The following is a 12,626-nucleotide window of genomic DNA, read 5'->3' on the forward strand; positions in this document are numbered from 1 at the left end:
TTACTACTGAAGGCTCCATTCTCACCATAAATTTTAATTATTTTACAGGCATTCCTATGGTTTTATCACAATCACTTTTTTGCATTGGTTTTTTTTATTGTTTGGAAAATACGGTTCGAACGTAAACAAGAATATGGGTCATTATACCCCTTCCAGTAGAGTTACCAGCCCAAAAGGATTTCACCAAAAAAAATAACAAAACACTCTCTTCGCATCAGTTTTACAGGTTTTTATTTCATTTGGATCTCAAACCTACAGTACAGAGTAAAAGAAAACATGCCTTCCATTTAATTGGTTATGTTGTATTTCAAATCAAATTATTGTTATACATCAGTAAATTGTGTGTAATCTTTCTTTAATAAAAGCTTTCTCTCCGGTATGCCGTTCAATCTTCCATACTCTTATGGTTGTTGTCAGCCGATGCCGAGCGGGATCGTCCGCGTTTTTCGACGGGCGAGCGGGAGCGACTGTCACGGGATCGGGACCGAGATCGGGAGTAGGACCGCGAACGAGAACGCGACCGTGCATCCTTGGACTTTGACCGTGAGCGCGAGCGACGTTCCGAGCGGGAACGGGAACGATCACCCCGGTCATGGCTCGGAGAACGTTCCGGTTTCTTGTCCTTGGAGCGAGAACGACTAACCGAGCGGGAGCGAGATTTCTCCACCTTGGACCGGGATCGGGAACGAGAACGACGATCATCGCGGCTCTTGGAACGGGATTTTGACTTTTTATCGGCCTCGCGGGATCTGGAACGGGAAACGTCACGATCGCCCTTCTGCGAGCGAGACTTGCGACCGTTCTTCGACAGCGAGCGACTCTTTGAGCGGGAGCGGGAACGGGAACGTGACGAACGACGAGATCCCGATCGGGAACGACGTCTGGACGGTGACCGGGAACGACTATCCGAACGGGAACGGCTACGTCCACCACGGCCGCCACCACCACCGCGTCCTCCACGATCCTCTTGCAAACGGATACGACGTCCGTTTAGTTCCGTATCGTCCAACTGCTTGATGGCGGCTTTCATTTCCGAACTAGTAGCGAATTCGACTACACCTTCATTTTTACGGTCCCTGTGAGCATCGGCGTAGGTCACTTCCCCCGCCTGACGCATGTAGTCCTTCAGATCCTGCCAGCTAATGCGGGATGATAAATTTTCCACAATCAAACGATGCTTGGTGCGCAGTGGAGGTCCATAGCGGGAACGTCCTCCACGACGTTCACGCTCACGGCGGCCACCGGAACCACGGGCGGTACCCCGAGCCGGTTCAATGGTCACTCTCTCACCAAGCAACTTCTTACCATTCATCTCATAGACGGCATCGTCCGCGTCACGGTAATCTTCAAACTCAACAAAACCGTATCCCTTCTTTATCAAAATTTCCGTAACTCGTCCATAGCCTTTGAAAAAGCGTTCCAAATCGCGCTCCCGGACATCATACGGAAGTCCTCCGACGTACACACGGGCACCACTCATTTTGTGAAATACTTATGTTTGTACTGGTTAGGATGAGGAAGGAGAAACGAGCCACACACAAAAAAATTGTCCACGGTTTGCACTCTTCCCCTGAATGGAGGGTGATGGTTGGCTTGGTCACTTCTTAATTTGCACTTTGCACGGGAAAAACCACACCGGGACTCCTCACTTTGTGGACGAATGTTTGCTCTGATGCTGGAAAACAAAAGATAATTACAACTTTTAGGTATAATCGGATTAAATTATGATAAAATGCAGAAAATCTACCGGCTTGAGTGAAATTATTCTCATCGTTTGTTGGTTAGAAGATGGTACCTGTCAGGTAGAAGTGGCCGTGTTGCTGGTTCCCTCTGTGCTGCGTTCAAAATGGTGCGCGAATGCCTGCCAACGGTGGTAAGCTGATAGGTAGTCCGATAGTACGTTGGTGTTGGCATAAACAAACAGTGTGAGCATGACGTCACGTGGTGTTTAATTTCACTTTGCATTGCATTGAATTCGATGAAAATAGTTCCGAAACTATGAAAAACGCGCACAAAATTCATATAAAATCATACAACTCACCCACTGCCAGGTTGATTCGATTAAATTTAAAACAAAACTTGAGTTGCTTTCGATCAACACATTCTTATTGGTGCTTGTCGGCTACCCTGTTCGGTTGCCTTGGTACCTTGTGCTCCACGCCATGAGGCAGAACGTTCGGGCGCACATTTCGAAGCGGTCACTAACACAGAGAGAAATCGATACGACGCTGCACAGTGGGAGAGTAGTAAAAGATTTTCTTACTCGATTATTGCTATTCCTGCCTGATTTACCATGTGGCGTATGTTATTTAAAGGTAAACTATATTTTAGTTGTTTTTAATTTGTATTAAAAATACTGCTCTGGAGGATCTGTGAATTAAAAAATCCACATTAGTTTGTTAATTACCCAGCATCTTCTTCGATTTTCCCAGTGTGAACTCCGTCTAGTCGGACCGCCCGTACGCACGATATTCGCCCGCTCAACGACGTATTGCTCTGCCGTCACCAACATCACCAAAATGCGTTGCAAAGGTTGCGAAAGAAAGATTGAACGCAGCTTGCTTCGATTCAAGAAAAAAAAACAAGAGCGATGGAGAAGAGGAAGTTGTTATCAAAACATGTTGATAGGATGGAATAGACGTTTTCTCTCATTCACTATATTATGCTTCCATTGGTGGTGTTTTAAAACGTTACTCGGTTCTACAGCATAAGCTTGATGTGATGCGTCGCCGGGCTGGGCCGGCCAGATGTTGAACAAGAAAGGCAATACCGACTAATAAAAATCAATTTTTGCGATATTTAGACCGCTCGGTTGGCGGCCGGCACTTCGTCCGAACGGGCGAAAATCGATAAGGATGTATGCGTGAAATATTTCGTTTTCGATGGCTTACATCAATACATGCGCAGGGCGTGGGGTTTGCCAAAAGTGCGGTTTCGCCACAAGTGCTGCAGTGATGCCTGCCGATTGGATTCGGAATGGAAAAGAATGCAGAGTGTCAAAGGGGTATACCACAATAAAATTGTTCTGGTTATTTTGCTTAACAACGTGTTCGGGGTATCATTCAAACCATTTATGAAATAGTTCTATAATTAGAGTAATCGTTTGGTTATGGTATTTTTTTTATTATTAGGGTATGTGGATGAAAGGGATCCATATATTTTTTTTTACAAGAACCACAAAAAATTAAAGTTTTTGCTCCAACAGTGTTTCATCTTAGCAATCTTCTTTGGTATAGTTGGTGGGGTTCTTTAATTTTGGAAAATGTTTGGGCTACATCATCTCAATTAGCTTCGTTTTCTGAGCCCAACAATTTTTTTTTTATCTTTATTAGGGAGATTTTTAGCCTTTCGCTTGTTCATGTCCGGTCTCATCAAGGTTTAAGCAAAATAATAATTTCACAGTTTGACACTAAATTAAAAAAAATTTCAGCTAGCTTCCATGCAAAGTCCTACTGAGAGATGCTAATACCCTGGACAGACTATGGCTTAGAGCAACCGCACCAATGAGTAAATAAGGCACATTTATCAACCTCTACCATAACGCTATTTGCGTACCGGGGGTTGCTATTCAGGTTGGGTAAATAGCAATCCGCACCTTGAGAAGTAGTGAGTTCATAAATTTAGCAACCCGGTAACAACGCATCAGACGGTTGCTATTTTGAATAAACGCCAAAAGATTGTTTTGCCGGTGTGGAAAACGGTAACTTAAATTATGACTCTGATAGCAACGACCGCTGTGGAGAGGAGTGATTAAGCCAAAATGGAAACGCTGTGCGTAAGTAAAATAGTGCCGCAAATGGCAACGACTGGTACGGTTGCTCTTATCATGTAATATAGGCTGTCTTGCAATGAGCACTCATACATTGGATTTCCAGTGAAAACTAGATGTATGAGTGTTCATTGCAAGACAGCCTATATTACATGATATAAGTCATAGTCTGTCCGGGGTATAAGCAACAATCAATACGAAACTAACGATTTTAAATTGGCTCACTACTTGACTAGCCTATTGGTCCCAAGCAAATCGACTAACGTACCCCATTATAGTATAAATTCCAGTACTACACTATGTTTGTTTTGATTCGCTATGCAAGTTTGACAGATACAATGAGGGGTTAGTTGATTTTCCTATGTTTCGAGGGGTGAATCGTTTAGCTTGGGACCGAAGATAGTACCAGAGCTGAGCCAAAAAGTTGAGCTCGTTTCTTCGGGACCTTCTGGTCTTAGAGTTACCTCTATGGTATAAGTGTTGGTATAAGGCTGTGTTCCATTTGGTGAATGTTTTTAAATTTGACAGATGGAAAATTTTCAAATAAACCTGTGATTCCAGCAAACTTATTTCTGACCAACAAGGAATCAATTTTGACAGTCGCTTTCTCAAAAATCGGCCGATCTACAACAGAGGGATTTTCGAACATCTTAATTTATTTTCGAAGTGTCAAATCTAAGTGAACATTTTCCAAATGGCCTAAGATGGTGAATTTTTGATAATGTAATCAATCGCACTTATTTAAGATAGGGGAAATGGCTCTAATGTTGCAAACATTGCTTGCGCATTTATCCTGGCTATTAATAACTATTTAATTTGACGTTTGGCTGAAAAACGATTTTCTGCATAGTTGTAGCTGATAAAAATTCCCATAAGAATAACAATAGAATTTGTTAACAGTATAATATGTAAAAAGGCTAGAAGACAATGAACAAAAAGCTTTGTTTTCCCATATTAATTTCCATATAAACTTCAAATGGTTTGTGCCAAGTCAGTTTCTTATCAAATGAGTTTAAACTTTCGGAGGCTAATCAGGACCGGATTTGAAACCGTTTGAACACTGTGGAGCGAAAATTTCAAATTTTGCATCAGTCTAGTGACTAACCTATTGGTCCCAAGCATACGATTAACGTACCCCATTCTAGTCGAAATTCTAGTACTACGCAATGTTTGTTTTGATTAGCTATGAAAGTTTGACAGATAAAATGAGGGGTTATTGGTTTTTCCTATGTTTCGAGGGGTGAATCGATTAGCTTGTAACCGAAGATAGTACCAGAGCTGAGCCAAAAAGTTGAGCACGTTATTTCGGGACCTTCTAGTCTTAGAGTTACCTCTTTGGAGCTACTCTGGTTTGCTCTGGGATCTGATCTAATTTGCGACGAAAACAGAATTAGTTTGGCATAGAGACATTGAAATCTAACCATGCAAATGTTAGTTCGGATGCAATATTTGAGGTTCATGGAATCCCTCCACTTCGCGTTTTCACTGGCACTGGCCAACATGAAGTGGGCAAATTTGATGAAATGCTTGCCTCTCTACAGCAGACATGTAGATTAATTTTGAACTTTGTCCATTAAGTAGATCACCAGATGTATGCCCGTGAAATTGCGAAGTGATTAAACCAAATTGTGTGGTAAATGGATTCCGTCATTAGTGTCCTTAAATAATGGAAATGATCTGTTTTTCTACCAGTTGTCCCCTTGTTTCTCCCACTCAACCCTTGTGCCATCAATTACTACTGTCCGGACTTAACTCTTCTATTATTAACTCTGCTGGCAATCATATCCTCAAGTTGAGGACCTCAACCATTACTTAACGCTGAAAATGACAAGTCCCCCTGCGACTCCTTTGCTGTTGTTGGTGTTCAGATTAGTCCTGGACACAGGCATTGACCCTCCCGCTACAGGAGGACGATGAATGGGCATTGCCACCTGGGAAGAAGGACCAAGCAATGGGTGCAACTTGCAATTAATTGGTAGGGTCGTGATTGGACTGCTTCTGGTGAGAACTTAGGATTTACCATCAGAAACTTTTCCGTTGCATTTGTCATAGAGGTTATGGCTATTTTCTTAAATCACGGGCGATGGCTTTCTGGAGGACACTTATCGTTTTCAGTGCTAATGAAATTGTACAGGATATTGCCACCTTAATACTACTGAGCATCAAGATGCTTAGAGTAAGCGAATAGATAGATATTCCCTTCCAGCAATCAGCTCCGGTGAGGACATGTACTTGAGGGTAAGTCCTGCGAGTTCAAACTTCGATAAATGTGATTGCTTGGGCTGCGCTGTCAAAACAATCGAAATAATACAACCGTTCATCAGAGAGCAAGAGAGTTCCTCAGAGTTACTCTGGATTGCTCTTAGTTTCGCACTGTCTTCTCCCTCGTTGTACGTAGCCCCCCCCCTTCTTATCTAAAGAGCTACCCCCTATGACCTCCACATGCCAAATTTGGTTCCATTTGCTTGATTAGTTCTCGAGTTATGCAGAAATTTTTATTTCATTTGTATGGGAGCCCCCCTTTACAGAAAGGGGAGGGGTCTCTAAGCATCACAAGAACCTTTCCCTGCCCAAAAACCCCTACATACAAATTTTCACCCCGATCGGTTCAGTAGTTTTATATATATATATAGAAGATAAGCAGCGATAACTAAAATGATAACTTGGCTCTGTAAAGTTTATTCGATTGAGCCTGTAAAAATAAAGTAATTAACAAAAAAAAACAAAAAAAAACGGCTGAAATGCCTTCTGGTAAGTAGGAATTGCTTAGGGAAACGCTCCGGTAGAATGAATCTGGAGCAGGCAATTTCCATTTTTTCCTTGAATAAAAGTCAAAACAAAAAGTCTCCCGTAACTGGAAATATTGCTGCGTGGTTTTTACTCAGTCTACGTGAGAACGTCGTTTGGGGGAGGTAGCTCATCGATTCTTCCGGTTCGCCTCCTAGCATCGTGCTATAAGGTACCAGGCGATAACCAGGGTAGTTGATCGATAGCTCGATGACGTCATTTCGTTGGCGTCTGCTATGGGAAATTCTCATAGCAGGCGTTGACGATGGGACGTTGTCGAGTTGTTGAATAGCAACTATCGTGGTAACTCACCGATTACCTGTCGATCTGCCAAATTTGGAAAGACGTCTGCATTGAATTGTCTCATATAATAATATTCCGCCCACTATATCACACGAAATTGCGAGTAGTTGAGTGGAATGGAGATAAGTTAAGCATTGGGTACAGGACCAAGTCTCCCCTGGGTGGTGCCAGAAGATGAGCGCAATAGAATCATCAAGTTGCCATAAGGCACGGAATGAGACTATTGCATGGCTGGGTAGTCAAAGTCTTCCATTCGTTAGTCATTTCAGGTGGATTAGAACAGGTTTAGGTTTAGGGTGGGCGTTGGCCAGATTTGGATTTTTCAGATATAATCCTAAATAGGACCTAGATTATTTAATACACTAGTAACCTCAACTTCTGTCACAATGTTTCATTGTGACTAATCAACACTCAATGGGTAAAATATCAAATTTGCGGTAAATTTGAAAAAAAGGGAACTTGGAGTGTAGAGTGCACTGCCCACTGGACGATTCTGAAGCCTGACCAAGTGAGTGGGTTACGGGTTTATTTGATTGTACGTCATTTACAAGTTATATATAGATACATTCATACAATTGGCATTTTGTATTTGAGATAAGACAGAGACAGTATGCGGAGGGCCCGCTTAGGGGGAGCGTAACCCATGTTATGGCTTCCATTTATTAAATAGTTCAGATAGGCTGGAAATGTGTTACCAACAACTTGGGAACAATAGTCTGGTTCAAGGCAAGGCACACAAGGAGATTAGTTAAGGTTAGGGTTAGGTCCTTTTTTTCATTAGTTCAGATTTGTTAGTATATATATATATATATATATATATATATATATATATATATATATATATATATATATATATAGAAATAATTATTTGAATTCAATATTTTCCCTTGGCACATTTTCATTTGTAAATAAATTATACCTAACATAAATATAAACCGTTCAATTAGTTACCCAGCCCACTATATTAATGTTTGTAAATCTTTGCATGCAGATAACTGTGAATAAATAAATAAATAAATAAAAACAATAAAAATGTAAATAAAAAAACAAAAGACGGCAAAGTCCACATTAATATTACCTAGTTTTAAAATCTACTAACCCCTCGAAAACGGCTCACATCTTATCCGTTCGATTACATGTCATTTATGCATCTCCAATGTTGGCATCACGGATCACCGGAAAATTAGAAGAGGAGAGTAAGAAAGAGAGAGAGAAAGGAAGAAAAGGGAGAGAGAGGGGAGATGATGAAGGAGTTTTGCTAAAGCCGGCAGAAAGTGGTAGACCGTCCAAGAGTTTGGATCAAAAATATATAAAGAAAAACGAAGAACGGAAGATAAGTAGGAAAGTGGTTCAAGGATAGTGCTTGTCAACCTGAGGCCCAAAAGGACATTATTGGAAGACCGAAGCCTGGGTTCAATTCCTCCAGCAGAGACCTCCGACGAGTGTTGGCCTTGGAGAAACCGTGTGGAAAGTGGTACCAAGGAGACCCCCACATATAAATACACGCAAACGGAGACGGTGACCATAGGCCCCACGTGCGCTCTAACCACGATCCAGGAAGAAGTGAGTTGGGGATCGGCGAGTCCCGCGCTGGTGTCTAGCGAGTATCCGCCATTGCTACGACACACGTAACGGGCGAGCAGTAGCCAAAGCTGTGGCGGTGAGGGTCTGGTAAGGTCTGGCGGGTCCGCCCCCGCTTGCCAGTGCCCAAAATCCAATGTGCTACTGCCCCGTCTGCGAGCGCGTGGAACGTCGGTTATTCAAACCTTACTCTGTCGGAGCATCGAGAAGGTACGCCGAGCTACGGATCTACGCAACGACCTCGGTAACATATCGGCGGAGTTCCCCCCATGGAGACCAGGATCATGGGTGCTGATTGGAGTAGCTGACCACCCTATCATCAGAGGTAACCAAACTACAAAATCCCTTTCTCTCTCTCCCTCTACGCATGGGCCCCACCGTTTCCTGATCGGCCGCAACGACCCTCCCCCCCTTATGATGTATCTTTTAAATTGAAAATTATATAATGAATAAGCTTATTTTCTGTGTTTGTGCCTTTTTTTTTCTTGAGAGACTGTCTTGGTGTCCTGTATTGTTCCGCCTATTATTCTCATGTTGATTGGTTGTATGTGTGATGTCCTCCCGAAGCAAGTGAATGTAGCCGACCCTGAAAAGAAACCCATTATACTGAGCTAGCCGTTAATAACAATTGGCGATCCAACCAAACAAAAAAAAAATATTCTTGCTGCAAGAACATTTTTCTACTTGCTCCGGGAGACTCACGATTCTCCCTCCTATTCATCGTGATTGTATCGTGGTGTTACGTTAGCGTATTGGTTCAACGAGAAAGCATTAAACTCTGTTTGATCCACTTTGAGTCAACATTTCCATTGTAAATACGACGCATAAGATCTCTAATTTATATTACTATTTTTCCATTGATTGCTAACGGTTGATTTCAGAAATAAGTGAATTTTAAAATTAGAAATAAGTGAATTGAAAAACAAGGAATAAGTGAATTGAAATTTAGGATTAAGTGGAATTAAATTGAACTGAAAATTGCATTAAAACTATTTAGTTAATTAAGCGGAAGTTATTAGTAATTAAGTGATTTGAATTGAATTGATTTTTTTCTGTATATAGCTTTTCTTCTTATTGATAAACAGTAGAAATGGCAAATGAACTTGATTTAGTCGTTGAAAAGTTAAAGCAACTATACTGTGACATTCGGGTAGATCATTTAAATGAAGATGAGTTAGATTTTGAGCTTGAAGTCAGGGATATTGTTTTCAATAATAACGAGTCAATCTCAAGGAAAAGAAGAGCGCTAAGAGAGACGTTAAAGAATGAAAAATCAGAGGAAAATCCAAAAAAATCGCTCAAGCAAAATCCGGTTATGGACTTTCGTGTTTGTGTGGCAAAGTTTAATGAGATCGATGAGACGATTCGGATTTCATCCAAGGGTGTGCCACCTAGATGTCAGTCTAGATTGTTGCATATAGGTAGTCGGTTGATTCTTTTAGAAGATTATATTAGCCCAGAGGATGGAATCGAAATCGGTAGAATGCAAGAAGCGGTTCTGTCTCGGTTAAATAGATATTTCTATGGAAAGCGGACAGTTCTAACAAACGAGTTGGAGGACAATGATTTGGGCAACCTTTTTGATGAAACAGGAAATCCATTGGTGGAGACTACTGTTTTGTCACCAGTAGGGAATGTAAAAAAAAAACCCCTCACCGGAGAAGAAAATGAGATTATGGATTCTTTACTCAGGTTAGGCTTGTTGGACCCTGATAATCCGGAAGGAATACAGGCCGGTGATGTGAAGAAAGCACTTATAACACTAGAGCAGGAACTTTATTCACTCCGGAGTTTAAGGGAAGTTCAATCTGCTTTCCGGGAGAATCATTATCAGACTTCACAGGTCACGACTAGTTCAAACCACACAATACCGAGTTGTACCACCACCTATACGGGTACTATTCCGAAACATTCGGTTCCGACTGTTGTCAGTACAGGGTGGTATCCTTTGAGGACAATTCCTCCGGTGTCTTCTTCGGTTCCTAGGATCAGTTTTTCCACAAATTCAACATCAAGTAGCTCGATACCTCGCGTCGTATCCTCGGTCAATTCGAACCCATACTTTGGACCAGTACCAGTTCCGGATGTTTCGCAGTCCGTGACAGTTACTTCAGCAGGGTATCCTTTGGTGACAACAGCTGGACTGTGGCCGGATATTATCCAGGGGTACCAATCGGACAGGGATACACAGCTCCTGCTACCACTACTGGACAGTATATTGCGCCAATATGGAATCAATTTCCCTACTCAATACAGCCTCCTGTTACACAGCCTTTTATAAGCCGAGAGAATGTTCAGCAATCTCAGGTCGGTTCTTCTTATCCTGTAGCAGGACAAAGTCAGGTACCTCCACCATCTTGGTACCCTTTTCCAGTTGACGTTCCGCGAGGTAACTATAGTCATAAATCGTTACCGGTTTCGAAGTGGAAACTGGATAAATACGCGGGTACTGATCAGGGACTCAAACTGAATGAATTTTTGGGTCTAGTTTCGCAACTAGCCTTATCAGAACGGACTTCTGAGGCTGAGCTATTTGATTCAGCGTTTCATCTGTTTTGTGGGCCAGCACTCAACTGGTATATGACAATGCGTTCCTCAGGACGACTGGCCAGCTGGACACATCTAGTCCATGAGCTTCGAAGAACATTCGCTCATCCGGAATTAGATTCATTGGTACGGACAAGGATTTACCAAAGGCGTCAGCAACGTAATGAAACATTCCAGGAGTATTATTACGATATGGAGAGAATGTTTAGGTCCATGATCGTACCCATGAGCGATGTGGAACAGCTGGACATCCTCAAAAGGAATATGAGATCGGACTATAAGAAAACGCTTCTTTGGAAGCCAATCTTTAGTCTTCCAGATCTTCTAGAAGCAGGGCACGTAATTGATGCGTCAAACTTTTCACTGTATGCTAAAGTATTCGGAAATGAGAAATCCACCAATGCAGTTACGGAATATCAACCAGGAAGAGGTGATCCCAGGAATTCCAACAACCGTCCTCCTTTCAAATTAAACCAGCAGGGATCAAATCATTACAAACCTAAAGAAGGAAATCCCAAAAAGAAGGAAGAAATGGAGGGTAAAAAGCCGAACAATCCTCCATCATCAGGTCTCCCAAAGCAACCTGATCCGAAGGAAGGTCCTTCTAAACCTACAAGAACATTAGAAACCCTTATTGAAGCACATCGACCTCCTCGTAGCTATGAATGTCTTAATTGTCGACAAACAAATCATTCTTTAGAACAGTGTAGGAATTACAAAGGTTCCCTTTGCTTGGTTTGTGGATTCAAAGGATTTGAAACTCAAAATTGTCCCTACTGCCGAAAAAACGGCTTGCAGACGGTCCAAAATCGCAGACCGTCGACCACATCCGCGTAAATCCAGTGCCGTCAGATTTCTATCCTCCGGAATTTTGGGAACCTGTTCAAAGAGATCTATATACGGATGAAGAATCTCAGGTTCTAAACATTTCCTTAGTCGGCACCCACGATAACAGACCTTATGCAAAAATCAAAATCTACGGCATGCCTTCTAAAGGGTTATTGGACTCTGGTAGCCAACTCACCCTAATCAGTGAAAAAGTCTTTCTCAAGTTAAACAACCAGAAGCTTAAAGCTTTAGACCGTCCTACAGTGATTCGTTCCGCAAATGGGTCAGAATTAGAAGTTCTAGGTCAATTATCCATTCCTTTCAATTTTGCAGGGCTTATCAAGATAATTCAAACCTTAGTAGTCAGAACTTTGTCGGCTGACTGCATACTCGGCATGGACTTTTGGCGGAAATTTCGAATCTGGCCAACCGTTAAGGATTGTGCTACAGTAGATGAAGAGACTCTTCTCAGGGTCGAATCAGATCAAATTACTTTCAGTGATTCTGAGCTCGTCCAGCTTGAAGAAATTAAAAAGCTGTTTCAAGGGGCTTGCTCAGATAGGTTGACCATGACACCTCTAATCCAACACCATATTGAAATAGCGGACGAATGGAAAGGAAAACCTCCTGTTCGCCAGTATACATACACACTTTCCCCAAAGGTACAACAAAAAGTCGGGGCAGAGTTAGAGCGAATGTTATCGATTGGTATAATCGAGAGGGCTCACTCTGATTGGTGTTCGAATGTTGTACCGGTTATTAAACCAACTGGGAAGGTTCGCCTCTGTTTAGATGCTCGTAAAGTAAACGA

General features: G+C 42.1%; 1 protein-coding gene across 2 annotated transcripts; it reads right to left on the reverse strand.

Annotated features, from left to right (window-relative positions):
* Positions 1 to 214: 214 nt before the first annotated feature.
* On the reverse strand, positions 215 to 1,858 carry LOC135702368 (serine-arginine protein 55-like). 2 transcript variants are annotated; one of them, XM_065223388.1, is made up of 2 exons: positions 1,748 to 1,858; positions 215 to 1,675 (listed from the first exon to the last, which is right to left on the reverse strand). In XM_065223388.1, the coding sequence occupies exon 2, from the start codon at positions 1,478 to 1,480 to the stop codon at positions 386 to 388; it is 1,095 nt and encodes a 364-aa protein (XP_065079460.1). In that variant the 5' UTR covers positions 1,481 to 1,675; positions 1,748 to 1,858; the 3' UTR covers positions 215 to 385. The 2 variants fall into 2 exon arrangements, with proteins under 2 accessions (XP_065079460.1, XP_065079461.1); XM_065223389.1 differs by having other exon boundaries at positions 1,796 to 1,844.
* Positions 1,859 to 12,626: the final 10,768 nt, after the last annotated feature.

Source organism: Ochlerotatus camptorhynchus, unplaced genomic scaffold, assembly GCF_037179485.1.
Source record: "Ochlerotatus camptorhynchus isolate MF236.1 unplaced genomic scaffold, CSIRO-AGI_Acam_v1.1 ptg000192l, whole genome shotgun sequence".
NCBI lineage: Eukaryota > Metazoa > Arthropoda > Insecta > Diptera > Culicidae > Ochlerotatus > Ochlerotatus camptorhynchus.

Excerpts from the sequence above, each read along its gene's own strand:
- LOC135702368 (XM_065223388.1), bottom strand. The coding sequence starts at position 1,480 with ATGAGTGGTGCCCGTGTGTACGTCGGAGGACTTCCGTATGATGTCCGG.